Below are 26,176 nucleotides of genomic sequence, written 5' to 3'. Positions count from 1 at the left end.
AATTGAATGGAGCAAATAGTAGCCATATCATGAGTTTTCTTAGAGATTTAATCCTTGATTGTACATAAAAGACAAAAAAGGAGTATAAGGGGCAGGACCTACTTTGAATAAAAAAATGACATATTTTAGAAAACAAAGACTTTATGAAGGAAAAATACTTAACCTCAGACTTAAACAATAGGAGTCAGTTATGCAAACAGTTATGCAACAGAAATATAATGCAGACACCAGTCTAAGCCATACGTAACTTTGAATTTTCTAGTAGCTGCATTATACAAGGTAAAAAAGTAAACTTTTAATGCTATATTTAATCCAATATATCAAAAATATTGTCATTTCATATCCAATCAATATAAAATAGGAATAAGATATTTTTAGTATTTTTTCATATTGTCTTTGAAACTTTGTGTACAGTCTATACTTACAGAACATTTCAGGTGCTTATTAAGATCTCCAAATATGTCCACATTGTAACTAATATTAGCTCCATTTAACAGTTGAGGAAACTGAGTCTCAGAAAAGGGGAAGTGAGCTGTAAGAAGCCACACAAGCTAGCAGTGCTTGAATTGAATTGCAGTTTTGCTGAGTATAAGTCTAGTACATTATCATTCCCTGTAGTAATATGCTTTTCTGTATATCTGGGCTGATCAACAGCTCCCCAGAACTCTCATAAACCTAATCTCTTTGCTTAAGGTTCAGCGTAAGAACATTCATTCAGGAGGAGACACCAGTGAAGGAGAATTTTATAGGGCTTCATATTCTATATCAGCCTAAAAAATGGGTATCTTCTATACTAATAAAAGGGTAATATGCTAATTAGACCAGATAGACTGGATGTCCTTCCGGACAAAGCTGTGGTGGCTGTGAAGGCCGAGGGCAGGCGGCCACAGCAGCCAGTAGTGGCAGCAGCAGTAGGGTGATGGGGGCAGCACCTTCCCCTGATTGGCTTGGTCACCTCCCACAGAGGGAGGCAAGACTCTGGCTGATGGGGAGCGGGCCTAAGCCGTCAGTAGGACATCCCCTGAGGGGTCCTGGACTGTGAGATGGGGCAGATTGGGTTGAGGGACCCCCCCCCCCCCACAGTGCACTGGGCCTCTATTAGATTAAAAACAATAATACTTACTCTTATGCTCATGGACTTTTAGCTACACAGGACTCCTTGCTCCTCTGATATGTCAGGCATGTTGCTAGCTCAGGACCTTTACATTTGTTCTACCCTCTATCTGTAATTGTCTTCCCCGGAAATCTTTGTGACAATCTTTATGACTCATATTTTATTTCTTGTAAGACTCTGTTCAAATGTCACCTCCTTAGATAGGCCTTCCCTGACCATTTTGCCTTCTAAATTTTTGTGATATCTTCATAGATTAAAAGATACACTATCTGCAGTACTTGTTATGCTTCATACCCTTTTTATTTACTAGACTGTAAATGCAATCTCATTCTTTCCCAGGTGTATGGAACGAGGCAAGCGGATCCAGCTTTCTGATGAGACTCTGAAAAATTATCTCCCTATAGGCAACAGGATCCTGTCCATTGAAGAGATGGTAGTGACAAATGGAGAAAAAACAAAGGTATATCACTGGGAGTTGCTGTGGTAAAAGTGACCTCATAAGCTGTAAATGAGTGGGGCTGTTAGTCATACACTTGATGTTAAATTCCAGGAATGCCTGAGACCTAGGGTCTGGTTGAAGACTGTTAATTATAAAAAATAAGCTTTAGTTATGATGCTGCTTTCTTTTCTTTATTTTTTTTTTTAAATTTTGACTACAGTTGACATTCAATATTATTTTATACTAGAGGCCTGGTGCATGACATTTGTGCACTGGCACGGGGGGGGGGGGTCCCCTCAGCCCGGCCTGAGCCCTCTCGCAGTCCGGGACCCCTTGGGGGATGTCCGCCTGCCAGCTTAGGCCTGCTCCCAGTGTTGCTGCACTCGCCAGCAGTGAGCCCAGCTTCTGGCTGAGCGGTACTCCCCTTATGGGAGCACACTGACCACCAGGGGGCAGCTCCTGCATTGAGTGTCTGCCCTCTGGTGGTCAGTGCATGTCATAGTGACTGGTCTTTCTACTGTTTGGTTGATTTGCATATTAGGATTTTATTATGTAAGATTAGTTTCAGGTGTACTGGTTAGCATTTATATAATTTATGAAGTGATACTCTCGATAAGTCTAGTACCAACCTGGCACTGTCCATAGTTATAGAATATTATTGACTATATCCTTATGCTGTATTTTACATCAGTGTGACTATTCTGTAACTACAAATTTTTACTTCTTAATCCCTTTACCTTTTTCACCCAGCCCTCCAATGCCCCTTTCATCAGGCAATCCTCAGTTAGTTCACTGTATCTATGAGTATGTTCCTGTTTTATTTTTTAAATTTATTTTCATTGTTGACACTATTAGAGATGTCCCCATCCCCCCCCCTTATCCACCTCCACCCAGCTCTCGCCCCGCCCCCCGCTTTCCCTCTAGCCATCACCACACTATTGTCTGTGTCTATGGGCCATCCATATATGTTCTTTTTGGCTAATACCTTCACCTTCTTTCATCAAGTTCCAATCTCTATCCTTCCCTCTGGCAGCTGTCAGTCTGTTTCATGTATCCATGCCTCCATTTCTATTTTGTTCATCAGTTTATCTTTTTCATTAGATTCCATATATAAGTGAGATCATATGGTATTTGTCTTTCTCTGACTAGCTTATTTCATTTAGCATAATAATCTCCAGGTCTATCCATGCTGTCACAATGTAAGAATTCCTTCTTTTTTATGGACACATAGTATTTTTTATTGTTGTTTATTTTGCTCTTTAGATTTGACATTTAAATGGAATAATATGGTACTCATCTTTCTTCATTTGACTTATTTGACTTAGCATAATACCCTTTAAGCAAGATTTAATTCTTTTTTATAGCCCAGTGATATTCTTTGCATATACAAACATACCATATCTTCTTTCTCCATTTATCTATGAATGAAAACCAATGTTTCTTTCATATCTTGGCTATTGTAAGTCATGCTGCACTGAATGTAGGGTTTTATATATCACTAGAGGCCGGGTGTGAAAGGGGGCAGGTGTCCTTCAGCCCAGCCTGCAGCCTCTCCAATCTGGGACCCCTCTCACAATATGGGACTGCTGGCTCCCAACCGCTCACCTGTCTGCCTACCTGATTGCCCCAACCTCTTCTGCCTGCCAGCCTAATCATCCCCTAACCACTCCCCTGCCAACCTGATTGACACCTAACTGCCCTCCCCTGCTGACCCAGTTGCTCCCAACTACCCTCCCCTGCTAGCCTAATTGCCCCCATCTGCCCTCCCCTCCCCGGCCAGTCGATCCCAACTGCCCTTCCTTGCCAGCCCAGTCACCCCCAACTGCCCTCCCCTGCTGGCCTGGTCGCCCCTAACTGCCCTCCCCTGCTGGCCTGATTGCCCACAACTGCCCTCCCCTACTGGCCATCTTGTGGCGGCCATCTTGTGACCACATGGTGGTGACCATCTTGTGCGAGGGCGTGACAGTCAATTTGTGTATTACCTCTTTATTATATAGTATTACGAATTAGTATTTTTTTATTTCTTCAGATAAATACACAGATGTGAATTGTTGGGTCGTATGGCAGCTCAATTTTTAATTTTTTGAAGAATCACCATATTATTTTTCATAATAAATGCACCAATTTACAATCCAATAAAAAATGAACAAAGGGCCTGAATAGATACTTCTCCAAAGAGGACATACAAATGGCCAATAGACATATGAAAAAATGCTCACTGTCACTAATCATCAGAAAGATGCAAATTAAAAGTACAATAAGATATCACCTCACATCTGCCAAAATGTCTACCATTAATAAATAAACACCAAGTGCTGGTGAGGATGTGGAGAAAAGGGAACCCTAGTGCACTCTGATGGAAATACAGACTGGCGAAGCCACTGTGGAAAACTTTATGGAATTTTCTCAAAAAATGTGAAGTGAAATTGGACCCAGTGATCTCACATCTGGGAACATATCCTAAGAATGCTGAAATACCAATCAGAAAGAATATATGCACCCTTATGTTCATATCAGTGTTATTTTACATAGACAAGATCTGGAAACAGCCCAAGTGCACATCAGTAGATGAGTGGATAAGAAAGTTGTGATACATTTATACAATGGAATACTATGTGGGTATGCAAAAGAAGGAAATTTTACCCTTTGTGACAGAATGGATGGACCTGGAGATTATTATGCTAAGCGAAATAAGCCAGGCAGAGAAAAAGAACTATCGTATGATGTCATTTACATATGGGATCTAATGAACAAAATAAACTGATGGACAGAATAGGACCAGAGGCATGGATACATGGAATACACCGACATATCTCAGAGGGGAGGGGGCTGGGGACTGGAAGAGATTAGCTAAAGAACTTATATGCATATATGCATACCCCATGGACACAGACAACAATGTGGTGAAAGTGGTGGGGGGGAGCCTAGGGGATGGGGCAAAGGGGGACAGTTGCCACAGTGTCAACAATAAATTTAAAATAAATAAATAAAATACAAGGAAATATCTTGATTTAAAAAAAGAAAAGATAAAATTGACCAACTTTTAGCCAAACTCATAAAGAGAAAGAGAGGGCCCCAATAAATAAAATCATCAATAAATGAGGAGTTGGAACCAACACCACCAAAATGCAAAGAATTATTGAAGATTACTACTAATAATTATCTGACAAAAACATTGACAATCTATAAGAAATGATAAATTCTAGAGGCATATAACCTTCTAAGACTGAACCAGGGAAAAAGAAAATTTAAACAGCCCATTTAATAGAAATGATATTGTAGCAGTAATGATATTGTAGCAGTAATTATATAAATGATATTGTAGCAGTGATATTGTAGCAGTAATATTCTTCAATATTTTTTTAAATACCAAGAAATAAAGGTCAAGGAGCATTCATCTTTAGATGTGAATTTTACCAAATCTATAAAGAAGAATTAGTGTCCATCCTTCTTAAGAAGGGATACTTCTAGTCTCATGCTACAAAGTCAGAATTACCATGATACCAAAACCAGACAAAGACATTACAAAAAAAGAAAGTGAGGGGTGTATGAGTGCTCATTGCACTTACTATTTTGTATGAAGTAAATTTGAACATTAAAAGATTAAAGAGCCAAAAAAAGGGAAAGAAAATTACCTGTCAATATCCTTGAGATGAGGATAAAGAAAAGAAAGCTCATTCTCACCACTTATCCTATATAATAAAGAGCTAGTAAGCAAATGGTCATCACACCCTCGCGCCCTCCCGCCCTCCTGCCCTTGCGCCAGGGCCGGGGGACTTGAGGCCGTGCCCCCTGCCCCAGTGCTGGGGCTAGGGGACCTGAGGCCACACCCCGCACCCTGGCGCCAGGGCCAGGGGACCTGAGGCCGCGCCCAAGTGCTGGGGCCGGGGGACCTGAGGCTGGGCTGGGGGACCAGAGGCCATGCCCCCTGCCCTGGCGCCGGGCCAGGAGACCTGAAGCCACTGGGAAACTTGATGCCATGCCCCCTGCCCGGTGCCAGCCTGGGGGACCTGAGGCTGCATCCCCTCACCTGGCAGGGCTTGACGGGGGACCTGTTGGTGGTGGGGCTGGCCAGGTCTCGTGCGATTTCGAGGTGCACATGGGTTGGGGGGACTTGACTCTGGGTCCCATGGCACACCCCAGACTCTGACAGGATGGAGATTTTCATATACATTTTGCTAATTTTCTTTCATCTCTGATACTTCTATTATAGAGAAAGGGCAAATAGCAATATTAAAATATTTCCTCTAATTCCCTTTTAATGTGCATGAATTTTGTGCACCAGGCCACTAGTATTTATTATAATATTGGATGTATTAGCCACAGCAGTCAGAAAGGAGGAAAAAGGCATCCAAATTAGAAAGGAAGAATAAAGGAATCATTATTCTAGAATAACAATCAGAGTCATAAATGAAAGTATGTCAGAATTTGTAGACCCTTGGAGATTTTTATATAATCCCTAGAACATCCATTTCAATATTATTCTATTTTATCAAAACCATACAATTTTTTTCAACTTAATTATAATTTTAACTCTTAGAAACCTTGATTTTTAGTGATAAGTAAGTAATTAACATTTTAGATGATATTTGAAAATCCTAAAAACACCACCAAAAATTTATTAGAACTTTTAAATTCAAAAAAGTTGCAGAATGCCAAATTAATATGCAAGGATCTGCTGTGTTGCTATACATGAATAAAGAATGATCACAAGGAGAATTTAAAATAACAATCCTATTTATAATAGCATCGAAAAAACATAAGTCACCTAGTAATAATTTAAAAAGAGCAGAAAAAACTCTACTCTAAAAACCATAACACATTAAAGAAGGAAATTGAAGAGGACACAAATAAAGGAAAGGATATACCGGGCTCATGGATTAGAAGAATTAAAATCATTAAAATTCCCTTGCTACCTAAAGCAATATACAGATTCAATGCAATCTCTATTAAAATATCAATGGTATTATTCTCAGAACTGGAATAACTAATCATAGAATGTATATAGAATTACAAAAGACCCTGAATAGCCAATGCAACCTTGACCAAAAAAAGTGGAAGGTATCCCACTCCCTTATTTCAAGCTATATTGCAAACGACAATAATCAAAAGAGCATGGTATGGATTATTGTAGCTAGAATAACAATCAGAGTCATAAATGAAAGTATGTCAGAATTTGTAGACCTTTGAAGATTTTTATATAATCTCTAGAACATCCATTTTAATATAGTTTTATTTTACCAAAACCATGCAAATTTTCCAACTTAATGATAATCTTTAACTCTTAGAAACCTTGATTTTTTTAGTGACAAGTAGGTAAGTAACATTTCTCATATGGGCAAATACATTTTATAACATCCACTGGAAAATACATATTTTTCTTTTTAATTTATCTTTATTGTTGAAAGTATTACAGATGTTCCTCTTCTTCCTCCCATTGAACCCCAACACCCAGCAACCGCCATCCCACCAGGCTTTTACCACCCTATTGCCTGTCCATAGGTTATGCACATATGCATACAAGTTCTTTGGTTAATGTCTTCCTGCTCCCCTCCCCCCTTACCTCTGAGATCACTCAGTGTATTTTTAAAAATATTTATTTATTTATTTATTTATTTATTTATTTATTTATTTGTTTGTTTTTAAGAATTTTTGTGAGTTTATTTGAGCCAAACTGTCACCAATTGCCAGGAAGCAGAACCTAGTGTATTTTTTAAATATTTGTTGTTGAAAATATTACATTTGTCTGCTTTTTCCCCCATTGACCTCTTCAGCCTGCCCCTGCCTCCCAGCCTGGGCCTTCACCATCCTATTGTCTGTGTCCATGGGTAATGTGTATATATATATATATATATATATATATATATATATATATATATATATATAAGTTCTTTGATCTCTCATCACCCACCCACCCTCCCCTACCTTACCTCTGAGGTTCAACAGTTTGTTCTATGCATCTATGTCTCTGGGTCTACTTTGTTCATCAGATTACACATAGGAGTGAAATCATGTGATACTTATCTTTCTCTGAGTGGCTTATTTCACTTAGCATTGGGGCCAGGGACTGGGGCAATGTTGTTGCAAATGGTAAGGGTTCTTTATTTTTTATAGCTGAGTAGTATTCCATTGTGTAAATGTACAACTTTTATATCCACTCATCTGCTGATAGACACTTGGGATGTTTTCAAATCTTAGCTATTGTAAATTGAGCTGCTTTGACCATAGGGGTACATACATTCTTTCTGATTGGTGTTTCTGATTTCTTGGAATATATTCCTAGAAGTGAGATCACTGGGCCAAATGGGAGTTCCATTTTTACTTTTTGAGGAAACTCCATCCTGTTTTCCACAGTGGCTGCACCAGTCTGCATTACCAACAGCTGTGTACTAGGGTTTCATTTTCTCCACATGCTCATCAACACTTGGCATTTGTTGATTTATTGATTATAGCCATTCTAACAGGTGTGATGTGATACCTCATAGTCATTTTAATTTGCATCTCCTGGATGATTAGTGACTTTGAGAATCTATATATATAAAAGCCTAAGCGACCATTCGACATTCGACCGGTAGCTATGAAGTGCACTAACCACCACGGGGCAGATGTTCAATGCACAGGCATGGAAACATGGGACAGACTGATGAACCTCAGAGGGGGGAGGGTGGGAAGAGATTAACCAAAGATATTATATGCATACTAGATGTCCAGTGCATGAATTCTTGCACTGGTGGGGTCCCTTGGCCTGGCCTGTGGGGATTGGGCTGAAACCGGCAGTCTGAAATCACCCGAGGGGTTCCAAATTTCAAGAGGGTTCAGGCCAGGCCAAGGGACCCCACCAGTGCATGAATCCACCATGCACCTGGCCTCTAGTATTTTTATATGTCTCTTGGCCTTCTGTATGTCCACTTTGGAGAAGTGTCTATCTAGGTCCTTTGACCATTTTTTAATTAGATTGTTTGTCTCCCTTTCGTTAAGTTGTATGAGTTCCCTATATATTTTGGAAATTAACCCCTTATCAGATGTATCATTGGCAAATATGTTCTCCCATACAGTGGGCTCCCTGTTTATTTATTGATTATTTCTTTTGCTGTGCAGAAGCTTTTTATTTTGATGTAGTCCCATTTATTTATTTTCTCCTTAGTTTCCTTTGCCCTAATAGATATATTGGTAAACATATTGCTATGAGAGATGTCTGAGATTTTGCTGCCTATGGTTTCTTCTAAGATTTTTATAGTTTCATTACTTACATTTAAGTCTTTTATCTATTTTTAGTTTATTCTTGTGTATGGCGTAAGTTTGGTGGTCTATGTTAGGTCGGCAAAGGAGGAACACACCAGGCCACAATAGTGAGGGATGATAAATTTATTCGATCATCCACATACCAGGTGGCTGAGCCTGGAGGACGGCTCTAGCACCCAGTGATGGGAGTCAGAAGTTTTTAAAGGACTTTTGGCAGGCATTTTCTGGGCAGGAAATTCTCTATGCAGGTCTGGAGGGGAGAGATAATGGAATGTAGTATCAGCAAGTAAAGTGTGGTCTCAGCAAAAGGGAATGTCCATAGTGAAATGGCCTGAAAAGTTAGTTCCCGGAGGGGAGGGGTATAAATTCAATTATTTGATCAGACCTAACATTCCAGCCTTTTTGTTTTATGGAATAGGGACGAAGGTCATGTCTTCTGCAGTTACTTCTTGCTGAGAGGGGATGTTGAGATCATAGGGGGATGGACTTTGATAGTAGTCAGCTGGACAAGGGGTCACAGCAGCATGATTTCCCCAAAAGACTGGTTGGTGAAGGCTGAGAGATAGTCCTGTTGAGTGACTTCAGAGGTAAAAGCTGGTCACAGCATCACTTGTCTGGTTTTGCTGCTTTTCTGGGCCTGGAGCTGAAATAAAACTGAGGCCTAGATGTTATCTTTAAGGAGGAAAAGATCAGGGGTGTAAGTTGCCTGACTAATGATATGAAACAAGAGAATAGATTACCCTGGAGGTGAGGTTCTTGTTTTCCCAGTTTTGCCCCTTGCTAGGCATCCAGAGCCTTCTTGTAGATCCTGAGACAGGATTTTAAAATATTGTAGAGCAGTGGTTAAGCTTCCTATGGCAGTTCCAACCCCTGCTGTGATGCCCAGGGTTATTAGGAGAGGGATTATCTGGACTCCTCTTTTGGGTGAGATGGGTTATGGGGACAGGTAAAGGCTAATTATTAGGGGCTACATCTACATTGGGTGAGAGGTAGATGAGAGTACAGGTTCCTGTCCAGTTGGTGGGGAAACAGATGTATGTGTTCTCCCCACAGAGGAAGAAGAATCCCTGATCATGGAGACAAGCTGAAAAGTATAGAGAGAAGAGGTGGACTAAAGAGTATGAGATTCACTTTCCCGGTTCCATGCTCCATGCTGAGAGGGTAGTCACCATGGCACTACCAATAAGGGGTGACAGATGAGTGGTTGAGATTTTGTTGCAGTGAAAGTGGGAGGGAATGCTAGAATGGGCTGCTATCCAAAGGAAAAGAGAAAGGGAAGGAAAGGAGCAGTTGAAGCCTGGGGCCTGGATGGTTGGATAAGAAGCAAAACAGACCGGCTATAGGAAATAACCACTGGCTTCCAGGGAGACCTGGTAGTCAACCCATTGGGACCAATGGCCCTTTGGTAGTTCTAGTTTGACTGTGGTGTTGCAAGCTGATGATGGGAGATGGCCTTTTGTTATACTGTCCTGTGACCTTGTAAAGCATAAAAGAGCCTGGGCGATTAGTGGAGTGTATAGAGTGATAAGACCTCTGACTGGGAGGGAGGAAGGAGCTACCTTAGTAAGAAATAGAATACAAGTACAGAAAAGAAGGGAGGCTTGATTCGCCTGGTCTGTAGGATAATTACCTAGAAGGGTGACTGCCATTTTGATAAATATAGTTCCCTTTTCCTTTTTATAAGCTAGACTGATTTTTGCCTGATTCCATCTCTTGATTGATATAGGGGTGGTGGTATACACTGAAGAGGAGGGGGAAAGGCAGGGCCAGCAATTCCTGGCTATGGAGGGAATGGGTAAGGTTAAGTGTTCATTCAGGATGAGTGGAGATGAGAAATTTTCTTATGGGTGTAGGAGAGGAGGGCTGAATAGGATGAGAAGGAGAGCTAATTCACACTTACAAGATAGGGATGGTCCCAAGGGGGAAAGGGTATGTTTGGGATCTATAAAGAAGGAAATCTCATCGCATGGGTAATCGAAGTCCCTTTGTAGAAGGCAGTCCCATGGAAAGGTGAGAATCCTGATGCAAAAGGAGAGGGGGCAGTAGCTAGGACCTGGAGGATTTGTATTGGGAGAGGAGATGGGTTTTCAGGGAAGTCAGGGTCATTAGGGTACATAGGGAGCACCTGCAGGAGTGCTCACTCATTTGTCCTCTTCTTCTGGGTTATGGGTAAGGTGGAATCTGGTGGGCCCAATCTGGTGGCTGTAATACTTAGGGGACTCCAGCTCATGTGATGAATGTGTTCTGGGGATGGGTTTTAACCTGGAAAGGAGGAACCATGGGGTATACCCTGATAGTTTAGCTGCAGTTGGGGCAATTAAGAGTACCTGATAAGGGCCTTGCCTTCAGGGTTGTAAATTATTGATTTCCTTTAGGATAAGTTAGGGGGATGTCTTCTGTAAAAGGTTGAAGGAAGATCTGATCAGCATGTTCTTTAGTAATTGTCAGATGAGATTTAAAATGGTGACATAGTCTCTGAGAGGATTCTCTGTGGAAGGGAAGTTTCCTAATAAGAAGGGTGTTCCATACATGAGTTCAAAGGGACTAAGGAAGGAGGGTGCATGGGGGGATTGTCCTGATGTGCATAAAGGCTAGATGTATGAGAGTAGTTTTAGTTTCGAAAGTTAATTTAGTTAGGTGAAACTTAATTAAGAATTTGCCTTTTCTACTTTGCCTGAAGATTGGGGCTGGTAGTGGGATGTAAGTTCCACTGGATGCTCAGAGTGGAGGAAATCTGTTGAGTTATTTCAGATATGAAAGTAAGTCCATTATCTAATTGTAATGAGGTGGGTCAGACATAGTGGGGAATGGCTTCTACCCACCCTGAGACAGTATCTATGAGGGTTCAAAGATATTTCTGTGTGTGTGTTTTTTAAATGGGCATATGAGTGAAATCAATTTGCCAGTCTTGTCCAGTGATTTGGCCCCTTGACTGATGAGTGGGGAAAGAAGGAGGTGTGACCTAACCTGTCCTTGTGGAGATACTTAGTAACAAGTAGAACAGGTTTTAGTGATATCTTGCAGTAGGAAGGCTAGGATATAAGATATGATGAGGGGTTTTAGAAGTTGTAAATGTATCCTATATGTAGGCAATTATGAATAGCCCATAAGATATCACAGGTCTGTCCCTGGGGAAGGATATATTTTCCCTGAAATTTTAACCATGGATCTTCCTGAGTGGCTCCAAGAGCTAATAGGGACTGAAGTTCCTCTTGAGTGTATTAGGGCATTATATGCGGTTTAGCTAAGAGTTGGGGAGATGGAGGCTTCCTCTGAGCCACTGCCTTGGACTCCTGGTCTGCTTTGTCATTTCCGTGTATTATGGGATCATTCCTGACTTGGTGTCTTTTGAAGTGTATAACTTTTAAGAAGGCTAGAAAAGGGGAGGGAAGTTCCTAAATACCAAGCAGGAAGACCTGTGAGGCTTTCAGTGATAGTGGCAGGGACTAGAAATGAACTGTAGAAATAAACAAAGTCTAGATTTCAACTTTAGGACATAAGCAACAAGAGGGAGTCTGGGAGGGGTTGCTTTAGCTTACTAGGAGAGAAGGGGTCCCTTTGGATATCAGGGGTGATCAGGCCCTGACTCAGTGGACAAACTTTTCTACAACTTTCACAAGCATTTCTACCCATTCACAAATAACCAGCTTTAGCCAAAAAGTAAATAACCAGCATTTACATTTATGAACACACTGTAAACACACTCTTACTTTCAAGAAAATATACATTCAATAAATACAAGAAACCTTCTGTAATAAAAACTAAGAACAGGTGAATTAAAATATGTCTCGCAATCAATTTTTCAGTATTTTATGCTATTTTAAAATATTTAGATGTTTATCACTTAACCCAGTAATGTTCCAAAGCCTTTAAGTTATCAAAGACTTTTGGAAAATTATGTATAGGCATATGAGTCTGGAGGAAAGGTGGGGGTGGGGGGTCAGGAGGGAGCAGGCCCCACAGCCTGTTTCTAGGCCTCTAGCAACTTGGATTTCAAATTGCCACATGTTTTCCTTAGAGATAACATGTTAAGGTTGGGTGGTAATGATTCAGCTTCTGATAGTAGCCATATTGTTAAGTAAGCATTTGCAGTTTTAGTAAAGAAACTATTATTTGGGAGGGGGGGGGTAAGAAGGCGCTGAGGTGAGAGCAGTTTTTAGAGCATTAAAGGGGGTGAGAATGTTGGCCTTGGTATCTAAAGGCTCAGTGAGGGGGTCCCTTCACCATGTCATGTCACAGAGGAGCTTTGCAAGAAGACTAAAGTTGTGAACCCAGAGACAAGAATACCCTGTGAGCCTGAGAAAGGAGAAAATTTCTTGTTCAGAGGAGGGTACACTCATGGAGGAGATAAGGAGATAAGACATTTACAGTCCAAGAAATGGCTTGGTCTTGTGGGGTAAGATAGTGAAACTGAGGTAGGTGACTGTGGTTTGGGACAACTGGGCTTTATGAGGAATACATGGTAGCCCTGGCCAGGCACGAAGGTAGAATGAGAAAAGAGTGAATGGGGGTATTTAGTAAGATGCAGTGTAGAGGTGAGGTGGCTAATGGCTGTGAGACTAATCAGTTAACTCCCATACTAGAGACTGAGGAATGGACAAGGGTCCCAGCAAATTTGGAGAGGGCAGAATAAGTGGCCCTAGTGTCAATTAAAAAGGAGAATGGCTTAACTGCCACCACAGTCGTTATCTGAGGCTCTGTCCTGGTGATGTAAGTCTGTGGGGCCCTGTCAGGGCCTGGGAAGCTTCAGTCTTTGGTGGCCAGTCCCAGGAGGTCTGGGAGCTCCAAACTGGATACAGAGGGTGGCCTTGCTGGACTGGCTGAGGTCCGACCTGGAGGGGGCAGACTTCAGTCTGATTTCCAGTGGCCTTCCCTTCCATACCTCAGGCAGGGCCCAGGTGGGGGTCTCAGGTTTGAGCAGAACTTTTCTCAGTGTCTTCCTTGTTGCATTTGAAGCATGGGCCTGGAGTAGGCTTAGCCCCTGACTTACCCTCAGTTGGAGGACTGGCACTTCATGTGGGGTTCATGAGAGTGCTGGCTAGGAGCTGGAAGGTTTCCTCCTGGGCCTCAGCCTTGGCCTGATCTCGCCTTTGTTTTGGGATTTGGGTCTCCTCATCTCCATTATTAAAGACCTTAAAGGCCAGGTTAACGAGGTCGTTTTGAGGGATTTATGGACTTCTGTCCATTTTTCAAAGTTTATGGTCTGTGTCGGGGGCTGATTAAGATATAAAATGGGCCGAAACCGGTGTGGCTCAGTGGATAGAGCATCGGCCTGCGGACTGAAAGGTCCCAGGTTCGATTCCGGTCAAGGGCATGTACCTTGGTTGCGGGCACATCTCCAGTAGGGGGTGTGTAAGAGGCAGCTAATCGATGTTTCTCTCTCATCGATGTTTCTAACTCTCTATCCCTCTCTCTTCCTCTCTGTAAAAAATCAATAAAATATAAAAAAAAAGATATAAAATGGATGTTCAGAAGAAGGGTTCCCACTGGGGAGGTGGGGGTCTAAGGTGGTCAATTTCTGTAAGGCCTCCATGAGGTGGGAGAGGAGGAGAGCTAGGTTTTCATCAGGGCCTTGCATGATTTCATTAAGTTTGTCATAATTGACCACAATACCCTGAGTTCCTGCTGTCTCCCTCAGGGGTAGGGTAGAATGTGCACAGGAATAGAAGAGGCTCTTTAGGAGGATAGTCTTTGGGTGGCCTGAGAGCAAGTGTTAGATGGGAAAAGGCTGTTTTGGAGCTTGTATTATTGGGATTTGGGCTCTCAGGGGCTGGGGAGAAGGTGGCTGCTGGTTAGGAAGGTCTGGGTTTTGGTAATCTACTGCAGGTGAGGAAGGGGATGTGTAAGGGGGTAGGGGTCGGTGGTCTGCTGGGTCAAAAGTAGATTCAGAATCAGAAGTGTTAGGGGTATGATGTTTTGTGCAAAGGAGAAAGATCTGATGGGTAGAGCTGGACTGAGAGAGAGGATTGGGACTGAAGGGTGAAAAAGGTTTGGACATAGGGAATCTCTGACCATTTTCCATTGCAGTGACAGCAATTATTTGAATTGTGCAATGTGTTAAAATTAAAATTGCTGTTTTCAGGCCATTGAGACTTATTATCTACTTTATATTGTGGCCAAACAGTGTTACAAAATAAAGTGAGGTGATTGGGCATGATCTCCCCCATGAGTGTGCAGAGGGAGTGTGGTGAGTGACAGACCAAAATCCAAAGGTAACTGTTTAGGGCGGGCGTCCCCAATCCAGAAGGACCTAAAGCCAAATGGCTGAGAAGTCATCTGGCGTAGCGCTAGGACTTTTGAGACAAGAGACTTTCAAGAATTCAGTGAGAATGAATGGGCAGAAGACTCGGGACCAGGGGAATTGTGGAACCTCACTCACCTAGAGAAGATTGGCCAGTGTGGGATGGAGAGTCAGCAGTGAAGAAGGAGAGATTCCTGATCCAGAGTCCTTCTTGGCTGGCTGGGGAGGAGGGGGCGTTCTGTGAGGGTGGAAGGCCTGATCGAGGCCAGCAATCTACCTGAGTAGCAAACTCGGGGTGATGGGAGTCAAGACAATGGCTCCTCTTCCTCAGTTCAGGAGGGCCCATAAGGGAGGGAGGCCTGATAGAGGCAGGCAATGGAGTTACCCTAGTAGGATTCAGAGGTAAGCCAGGTCAAGCTGCCACTGCCTACTGCAATCCAAGTAGCAAACGTGGGGTGACCAAAGCCGGGGCAATAGCTCCCCATCCCCATGGAACCCTCCCAGTTTTCTGGCACCAAATAGGTCACCGAAGGAGGAATGCACTAGGCCAGAATGGTGATGGATTACGAATTTATGCAATCATCCACACACCAGGTGGCTGAGCCTAGTTGGCTCCAGCACCCAGTGATGGGAGTCAGCAGTTTTTAAAGGACTTTTGGCAGGCTTTTTCTGGGTGGGGAATTCTCTGTGCCAGTCCAGAAGGGAGAGATAATGGAATGTGGTCTCAGCAAGTATAGTGTGGTCTCAACAAAAGGGAATGTCCATAGTGAAATGCCCTAAAAAGTCAGTTCTCAGGGGGAGGGGTATCGATTCAATTATTTGATCAGACCTAACAGTCTAGTTTCTTTTTTTTTTTGTATGTACCTGTCCAATTTTCCCAGCACCATTTATTGAATCAGAAATGAAAGAGGTGAAGTAATAACTGAGCACACAGAAATACAAAGGCTCATAAAATATACTATGAATGACTATATTCCAACAAACTAGACAATCTGGACAAAATGGACATAGTCCTAGAAAAATACAATCTTCCAATATTTAATTGGGAAGAATCAGACAACCTGAATAGGCTGATAACTACAATGAAATGGAAGCAATAATAAAAATATCTTCCAGCAGGACCTGGGTGAGGCCGCACGCCCCTGGGTCCAGGTGAGGCTGGGTCCTGGGTCAGGGTTAGGCTGCATCCCTGGGTCTGGGAGAGGCCACGTGCCCCTGGGTCTGGATGAGGCTGGGTCCCAGGCCCAGGTGAGGCCGCACGCCCCTGGGTCCGGGGGAGGCCACGCGCCCCTGCGTCCGGGTGAGGCTCGGTCCTGGGCCCAGGTGAGGCCGCATGCCCCTGGGTCCAGGTGAGGCCGTGCGCCCCTGGGTCCAGGTGAGGCCACGCGCCCCTGAGGCCGTGCACCCCTGGATCCGGGTGAGGCCACACGCTCCTGAGGCCATGCGCCCCTGGGTCCGGGTGAGGCCGCACGCACCTGGGTCCAGGTAGGACCATGCACCCCTTGGTCTGGGTGAGGCCATGCTCCCCGGGGCCCAGGTGATGCTGGGTCCCGGGTCCGGGTGAGGCCGCGTGCCCCTGAGTCCGGGTGAGGCCGCGCCCCTGCGTCTGGGTGAGACCAAACCAGAGGGAGTTGGACCTGCATTACCACCATTTGTTCACCATCCAGAACTGAAAAGTCAGTGCTGACATGTACACATAAAGAACTGGTGGACATTGAAATTGGGTCTCAAAAGAACTGTTGGTCCAGAAAGAAACTCACTACAGACTGATTCATTTGCCTGTCAGCATAACTATTATTGTTCGTCTCACATTCGGTTCTTATAAGTATATTTCTAGTAACACATGATCTCACTCATCTAGGGAAAATGATGAACAACATAGACTGAGGAACAAGAACAGACCCAGAAACAAGGAGGCATCGATCAGACTGTCGGGCCTCAGAGGGAGGGTAGGGGAGGGTGGGGGTAGGGGGGAGAGATTAACCAAAGGACTTGTGTGCATGCATAGGAGCCTAACCAATGGTTAAGGACAACAGGGGGATAGGAGCATCCGTGGGGAGGGGTGTGGGATGGGAATGGAGGGATGAGGACAAATATGTGAAATATGTGACACCTTAATCAATAAAAAAATTAAAAAAAAAATCTTCCAGCAAACAAAAGCCCTGGTCCAGGTAGCTTCACAGGGGGAGTTTTATCAAACATTCAAATAAACCTAACACCTGTCCCCTTCAAACTATTTCAAAAAATTAAAGGGGCAGGAACACTTCCAAGCTCTTTCTATGAGGTAAGCATTATCCTAATTCCAAAACCAGATAAATACACTACCAATGAAGAGAATTACAGACCAATATCCCTGATGAACAAAGATGCTAAAATCCTTAACAAAATATTAACAAATTAGATCAGCATTACATTTAAAAAATCCTACACCATTACCAAGTGGAATTTATTCAGAGATGCAAGGCTGATACAATATTTGTAAATCAATTAATGTGATACACATTGCAAGACAAAAATCACATGATGATATCAATTGATGTCAAAAAAGCATTCGACAAAATCCAATACCCTTTTTCATAAAAACTCTCAGCAAAGTAGGAATAGAGGGATCATACCTCAACATAATAAAAGCCTTATATGACAAACCTACAGCCAACATCATACTCAATGGGCCAAAACTAAAACCATTTCCCCTAAGAACAGGAACAAGACAGGATGCTCTCTTTCACCACTTTTGTTCAACATAGTACTGCAATTCCTGGCCATAGCAGACAGAGAAGAAGAAATAAAAGGCATCCAAACTGGAAGGGAGGAAGTAAAACTCTCATTATTTGCAGATGACATGATATTGTACATAAAAAACCTTAAAGACTCCATAAAAAAAACTAGATTTAATAAATGAATTTGTCAATGTAGCAGGATCCAAAATTAATACCCAGAAAGCTATGGCATTTTTATACACCAATAATGAACTCTTAGAAAGAGTAACACAAAAAAAAAAAAAAAAAAAAGAATCCTATTTATAATTGCAACAACAAAAAATTAAGATATTTAGGAATAAACTTAACCAAGGAGGTAAAAACCTGTACTCAGAAAACTACAGGACATTGAAAAAAGAGATAGAAGAAGTATAAACAAGTGGAAAAATATACTATCTTCATGGATTGGTAGAATCAACATTATTAAAATGTCCATACAAAGCAATCTATAAATTCAATGCAATCCCTATTGAAATACCAACAGCATATTTCACAGATCTAGAAAAAAATACTCCAAACATTATTTGGAACCAAAAAAGACTCTGAATAGCCACAATTTTGAGACAGAAAAACAAAGTTGGAGGAATCACAATACCAGATATCTATCCTACCTAATAAAAAGGTAATATGCAAATTGACTGTACCATTGACACGCCCACAAGCCAATCAGAGCAAGTATGCAAATTAACCCAATCAAGATGGCTACAGCCACAGAGAGCAAGGTTTCCCAGGTAACTGAGCAAGCCAAGCTTTCCGAGAGCTGTTGCAGGCCTAAGCCTCCACTCAAGCTACAAAGTTTCAAATATAGAAGGTAAACAAATTCAAACAGAAATGGCAGCAGAACGGAGCTTGAGAGAGCAAGCCAGGGTTTCCAGCGGCAACAGGGGAAGCAAAGCTTTCCGCACACCCTGTCCAGGCCCAGCCTCCACTTAAGGCTACAAAGTTTCAATTATAGAAGGTGAATTAACTGCCACAGAAATGGCTGCCGGCCGCAGAGGTCACCCCAGGCTTGGCTCTGCTCCAGGCTACAAAGTTTCAATTGTAGAAGGAAAATAAATTGCAGATACCAGGGCCTCCGCTTGGGTTGCCAGGGGGCATGGCTGGCCTGCAAACCACCACAGGCCCCTTGCTCAGGCCGCCCCACGCCCCAAGGGAACCCCCTCCCTGATCTGGGACACCCTTCAGGGAAAACCAGCTATCCCCCACTCCTGCACCAGGCCTCTATCCTATCTAATAAAAAAGTAATATGCAGATTGACCATCACTCCAACACACAATGTGTCTGCCCCCATGTGGTCAAAGATCCTGCCCCCATGTGGACACAAGATGGCCACCACAAGATGGCCAGCAGGGGAGGGCAGTTGAGAAGGATCAGGCCTGCAAGGGAGGGCAATTGGATGTGATCAACCCTGCAGGACAGGACAGTTAGGAGTGACCAGGCTGGCAGAGGAGGGAAGTTGGGGGCAAACAGGCTGACAGGGGAGCAGTTAAGCATCAACCAGGCTGGCAGTGGAGTGGTTAGGGGGTGATCAGGCTGGCAGGCAGAAGCGGTTAGGGGCAATCAGGAAGGCAGGCAGACAAGCAGTTGGGAGCCAGCATCCTGGATTGTGAGAGGGTATAGGCTGGGCTGAGGGACAACCCCCCTCTGTGCACGAATTTCGTGCACCGGGCTTCTAGTATATATATAAAACCCTAATATGCAAATAGACCAAACAGTGGAACAACTGAACAACTGGTCACTATGATGCACGCTGACCACTAGGGGGCGCACACGGAACATGGTGGGCATTGGCCGTGGCGGGATGGTTGAGCAGTTGAGCAGGGGAGCCAGACCAAGGTGGGGTAACAGTCACTGTCATTGGGGCGAGCCTCTGGTAGTTACTGAAAATTCTTTGCTCCCACGCACCACAGTTCTGCCTGGTGCTTGCACCTGCTGCTGTCGCTGGCCCCGCTTGCACCAGCTGCCAGCGCCTGGTGCTGGTCCCGATCACTCATCACCATCAGTAGAAGTGAGCAGCAGCTGCCAGCCCTGATTGCTTCTCCACCTCTCCCTGCTCCTGAAGGGCGATCGAGGCAGCAGTCGCCACTGGCACCCACTAATGGCACCGGCCCCCCACTTGCACCCGCTGCTGGTGCCAACCCCAATCGCTCCACGCCATCAGCGCGTGTGAGCAGGGCTGGTGCTGTCAGTGCATGGGAGCGGTGGCAGAGGAGCAGGGCTGCCGGCAGACGGGGGACCGTGGTGTGGCAGGAGGGGTCGGGCAGGGCTGCATAGGATGGACTGAGACTCACTCTTGTGCCCACCGCAGCCTCGCGGCCCATAGTTCCTTTCAAGGTGCATGAATTCGTGCACTGGGCCCCCAGTCAAGTTATACTACAAACCCACTGTGCTCAAAACAGCCTGGTACTGGCACAACAACAGGCATAAAGATCAGTGGAACAGAACAGAACACTGAAATCAACCCAAGACATTATGCTCAATTAATATTTGACAAAAGGAGGCAAGAGCATACAATGGAGTATAGACAATCTCAGTGTATTTTTAGAAGTGTAACAGAGATAACCCAACCTTACAACTCTTAGGAAGCTGGAGAAAAGGCAGAGGGAGAATAGAGATATCAGGCCTTTGTGGCTTGTTCCCAGGACTGGAGCAACCCCTGGGCTTCTGGCATTAGTGTAAAAGTACTTTTTTTTTTTTCCTTTACAAGGGGAGAGTGGCCCCTCCATCTTCATCAGCCTGCATAAGGGCATCTCTGCAGTTCCGACCCTCCAGGAGGAGGACTTAAATGATTTAAGGAGGACTTAAGGATCATTTAAAAGATTTATTTTCCCATATTTTTCTTTCTGAGTAGAATCCTTATGATGTAACAACATGAATGCTTGCACATAAGAAATCTTATTCCTATTAACAAGACCTTTGTCTAAACAATTCTAAGTAGTCATTGACTTAAATTGACCAGTTAGCTAAAATACAACCTAATGGGCCCTCTGATGGAACCAAGACCAAGCTGCTTGTTTCAAAACAGAAACAAAAACAAAAACAAAATCTAAGGCAAAGAAGTTAAAACAAATGAGTTACAAAACAGCAATGATCAAAGAAAATCCCTAAAAGATAAGGAAACAAAGAGCAATTTTAACCAAAGTTTCATTTCAGACAGAGGAGAGCTCTCAGACAGAAACTGATTTCCTTCCATGGAGGAACTGGGACTAAAGTCACAGAGTCTTATCCCCTGCCAAAACGGTACTGCACATGACTTGTTGCAGAGTCCTAGATGGCTAAAAAGCCCGGATGGCAGTGATAGAGGACTCCCAGCGTGCAAACCAGTTTGACTTACCCAGTCAGACTTGGAGTCCATCCACTCCTCCAGAGAAGTGTTTCCTTTCGCCCATTAAACGTTTCAGGTGATGGATGCCTTGAGATGAAGAGTAGGGAGAGACCCAGAGAGAAAAAAACTCTCAGCAGTTGCTGGGAAGTTCCTGTAATCCCTGCCACGGGGTCAACCCACCACAAACAGCTGGGACCCCTAGCTAAGTGAGACATGCTCCTATTTTCAAACAAATAAACTAAGCAATAAAGACACATCAAACAATAACCAACAAAAACACTCTTTTATACAATATTTACAGGTGTGCACAACAGACAGACATGAGTATTATGGCTTACCATGCCCTCCTATCTGTATAGCCACAGAACCAGACAGGATGTCCTGCATTAGGAAGCCAACTTAAGCAGAGCAATGTCTTGACCTGGAGCCAGTGCGGTTCAGAGACCAGGCAAAGACCATGGGGGATCTCTTGCAACCCGAAGCTGATCATGCTCAACTCAGATGGTAGGCAGCAGATGCTTCCCGTACCCATAAAAAGAAATGCTCAATTCAACTAAGTCAAACAACAGGGGGTTGCCAGAACCAAAAGTGTAACACAACAGACAGACAGTGGGATCTCAGATATTCACCCTGAGAAAGGTCCTACTTTTCAATCCTGCAGTTGCTAAAATTGAAACTAGACACAAAATCAAGTCCATCCCTGCCTGTAACCACTGAGCCAATAAACAGAGACAAGGTTGAGTCATTTATGAGTGTTTATTTCATATTGTCGGCAATATGGATTGAGCAGAAAGTATGACATCCTAAAAAAACTGCTCTTTGACATTTCATTTCAAACAAATGCTTATATAGGGTTATTGGGTGGGGAAAAAATCTAGAGTAAGTGAATTCCAAGAGTCTGCCTTCTTTCATTCTTCTTGCAACAATTAGCCCCAGAATGTTGCAAAGATTAGCCAGGAACACTGTCTCCCTTCAGGTTAGTTCTGTCTTTGATCTGGGCTCTAGGCTGCCTTATCTTCAGAGCCTGTTCTCTTCTTGTAACACGTCCTTCAGTTTCCTGTAGTCTTTTAAAAAAATCTCTTATTTATAGTAAGTAGCTATTAAACACCTGTGATTCTATTGCTACTACATGCCCCTCCCCTATCACGTCCATTTGTTTGTATCTTCTTCTATGTATTTTCAATGTCCTATAATTTTCCCAGCACAGGTTTTTTATCTTCTTGGTTAAGTTTATTCTTAGATATTTTATTTTTTTATTGTTGTTGTTGCAATATTAAATTGGATTTTATTAAAGTTTCTCTTTCTGAGAGCTCTGAATTGGTATATAAAAATGCTATTAATTTCTGAATGTTAATTTTGTATCTTGCAACTTTGCCTAATATTTTAATTAAATCTAATAGTTATTTAATGGAGTCATTAGGGTTTTCTAGCTACAATATCATGTCATCTGCAAATAATGACAGTTTTTCTTCCTCCTATCCAATTTGGATGGCTTCTTCTTGTTGGATAGCTGTGGCTAGGATTTGCAGTATTAAGTTGAATAAGAGAGGTGTCTTGTTCCTGATCTTAAGGGAATCACTTTTACTTTTTGCCCATTGAGTATGATATTGGCTGTAAATTTGTCATATATGACCTTTATTATGTTGAGGTATGATCCCTCTATTCCTGCTTTGCTGAGAGTTTTTATCACAAATGGGCTCTGGATTCTGTTGAATGCTTTTTCTGCATCTATTGATATAATCAAGTGATTTTTTGTTTATGTGATGTATCATATTTATTGATTTCTGAATCCCTGGAATAAATCCTACTTGGTCTTTATTTTATTTTTTATTAAATTCATTTGGGTTACATAGGTTAATAAAATTATATAGGTTCAAATGTATAATTCTATAATACATCATTTGTATATTGTATTTTGTATTCACCACCCAAAGTGAAGTCTGCTTCCATCACCATTTATCCCCTCTTTACCCTCTTCTACCATTTCCCACCCCCATTTCCCTCTAGTAATCACCATACTGTTGTCTGTGTCTAACAGTTTGTGTTTTCTTTTTACTTAATCTCTTCATTTTCACCCAGCCTCCCAAATCCCCTCCCCTTCAGCAGCTGTCAGGCTGTACTTTCTATAAGCCTGTTTCTAATTTGTTTTTTAGTTCATTTTGTTCATTAGATTCCACATATAAGTGAAATCATATGGTATTTTTTTAAAAACTTTATTGATTAAGGTATCACATATTTGTCATCAACCCCCCCATTCCCATTCCAAACCCCCCCACATGCATGCCCCCATCCCCCTGTTGTCTGTGATCACTGGTTCGGCTCATATGCAAGCACACAAGTCCTTTGGTTGATCTATCTCCCTTGTCCCCACCCTCCCCTACCTTCCCTCTGAGGTCTGACAGTCTGGTCAATGCTGTTCTTGTTCTTCAGTCTATGTTGTTCATCATTTCCCCTAGATGAGTGAGCTCATTTGATACTAAGAATACACTTATAGGAACTGAAAATGAGACAAGCAATAATGGTTATGCCGAGAGGCAAATTAATCAGTCTATGGTGAGTTTCTTTCTGGGCCAACAGTTCTTTTGAGTCCCAATTTCTATGTCCAACAGTTGTTTATGTGTACATAACAGCAATGATATTTCAGTTCTGGATGGTGGACAAATGGTGGTAATGCAGGTCCGACCCTCTCTGGTTTGGTCCTGGGCAATCTGCAGTGACGCACATCTGCTGACTGCTAGCATGGCAAGGCATGGTCAGCATCTTCCATCTCTGGACTGTTTCTCTTCTGTCTTCATGGCTGGAGCACTCCTGTCAATTCCTGTCTCTTGCAGGAATCCACATGGTCTCCGAGTTGTTTTCTGAAAATATACAAACATAGTCTTGACCAAAAGTTAATAAAAGAATATTTTCTATAAATTTCACTTGCGATCCTTTTTCATTTTTTTGCCCAAACAATTTTCCTGTGGCTTGTTTTGACACCATGTATGTTTTACTTGGGTGTCTTGTTGTTAGCATTACAAATGAAAGTTAATTTTCTAAAGTAAAAATTTTCTAGATGTAATTTATTTACAGGATATTTTTCCTTACATGATATTCTTCTACTATCCCCCCTTTTTTGGTTTAAATATTGGGAGGCTTTTGGAAATTTTATGCTGTAATCTTGATAGCTTTTAAATTTTACTTTTTTTGCACTAAAATGTGACTGCTTTAGGTTCATTATATGTTACACAATTTTACCATGAGATGAACTACCAATAAAAATTTTAGTAAACACTTTAGGAACAGCTTTTTTGTCCAGTACAATTGATTTTTCTAAAGTATTTGCTTATTTTGATTGGCCAATTTAAATTAGTCTGAAAACTTGACTACTATTTTACTGTCAAATTTAATACTCTAACAACCATCTTGTTTTACCCTGTAAATATTAGTGGAGAGGATTATTTGCCTTCTTGAGTAGGCCCTGAGCATTCCTGGTGCTAGGCTGGATTTAGATATCATAGACCCCAGTTCCCTGGATCATGGGTGCAAGACATCTCCATCAAGTCTTGTTACGGTGAGAGGGCATCTGCTGTCGGCCAAGTCTCTGTTACCTGGGTCCCGATTTGAGCTGGGCATGTGAAGCTGAGCAGCCATGGGGGCAGGAGATCTCCCTCAGCAGGGGTGAGGGTTCAGGCCCCTGCAAACTTGGGGGGGTGAAGGTCTGTGCCCCACCTCTGTTGACCCCCAAGTTCTCTCCTGATGGCCCCTATGAGACTGTGCCTGCCTTAGGTTGTTCCTTCCCTGAGGAATCTTACCCATCTCTGGCTAACCAGCCATCCTCCGGGGCCAAGCAGGGTGATGTGAGGTTTAGTTCTGTCTCCTTGGTCTCCTATGCCCCCATGGCCTCCATACCCAGCACCTGCCTTGGGATCCCCTCACCTGCTGGCAGGGTCCCAGCACTGATCACATATCTTGTGGAACCCAGGTTTCTTCTCCAAGGAGGCCCAGCTCACCCCACTGGGCGAGAGACAGATCCATGGTACCAGTCATCATGAGGTTTCAACCTTGGCATGAACAGAATCTCAGGCAACAGCTGTGGACAATTGGATGGTGAGAAACGGGTCCCTCTTGGCCAAAGGGCAAGAGGGGCCAATTTAGAATGCTCAGGTGCCTTCCCAGGGGGCCCTCTACACAGTGGAAGGTATTAAACCCTTTCATGTCCTTTTTAAATTGCTGCCAGACATACAAATAATTAGTTTGTAAGTTTGTTTGGGATAATTGTATAATATGCTGTAGTAATTCTAAAATATCTAGAGATGTGTTATGTTTGTCTCCAAGCACCAAACAGATTATTTATTTATTTTATCCCCAAGGGTGCGAGGAACTATTATAAGTAATGGGGGTGATCCAAATCTGGGAAAAATTTTAATGACAGTGTAGAATAATATCATGTAAGGATATTCTTTGTTCTTGTCCATGGCAATTCCCTTTCAAACTGGCTGTCTATTTCTTTTTGTATAGACAAGGTCTTAGTTACATTTGTCTTTCTCTGACAGGCTTATTTCACTTAGCACAATACCTTCTAGTTCCTTCCATGCTGTTGCAATGGAAATACTTCCTTCTTTTTTATGGCTGAGTAATATTCCATTATGTTAATGTACCACAGCTATTTTTATCCACTCATCTATTTATGAGCATTTTGGCTGCTTCCAAATTTTGGCTGTTGTAAATAACACTGCAATGAACATAGGGATTCATATATTCTTTCAAATTACTGTTACAGGTTTCATTAGACATATTCCCAGAAGTGAAATTTTGGGTCATAATGCAGTTCCATTTTTAATTTTTTGAGGTAACACCACATTTTTTTACACAGTGGTTGCACTGATCTGCATTCCTACTGAAAGTGCATGAGGGTTCCCTTTTCTCCACATCCTCACCAGCACTTTTTGTTTGTTGATTTATTGATGATAGCCATTCTGACAGGTGTGAGGTGGTATTGCATTGGGGTTTTAATTTGCATTTATCTGATGATTAGAAATGTTGAATATCTTTAATATGTCTATTGTCCATCTGT

The 26,176-nt window shown here is 42.6% G+C and overlaps 1 protein-coding gene across 1 annotated transcript in view; it reads left to right on the top strand.

The window, feature by feature from the left end:
- The window catches only part of LOC114229025 (vascular endothelial growth factor receptor kdr-like), a 677,074-nt gene that overhangs the window by 288,710 nt on the left and 362,188 nt on the right, over positions 1–26,176 (top strand). The window contains exon 11 of the mRNA XM_054714449.1: positions 1,454–1,574. Coding sequence (XP_054570424.1) covers positions 1,454–1,574 — 121 coding nt within the window. The remainder of the gene's footprint in view (positions 1–1,453; positions 1,575–26,176) is intronic.

Source organism: Eptesicus fuscus, chromosome 1, assembly GCF_027574615.1.
Source record: "Eptesicus fuscus isolate TK198812 chromosome 1, DD_ASM_mEF_20220401, whole genome shotgun sequence".
In the NCBI taxonomy this organism is placed as follows: Eukaryota; Metazoa; Chordata; class Mammalia; order Chiroptera; family Vespertilionidae; genus Eptesicus; species Eptesicus fuscus.
This window is presented reverse-complemented; position numbering and strand designations above follow the sequence as displayed.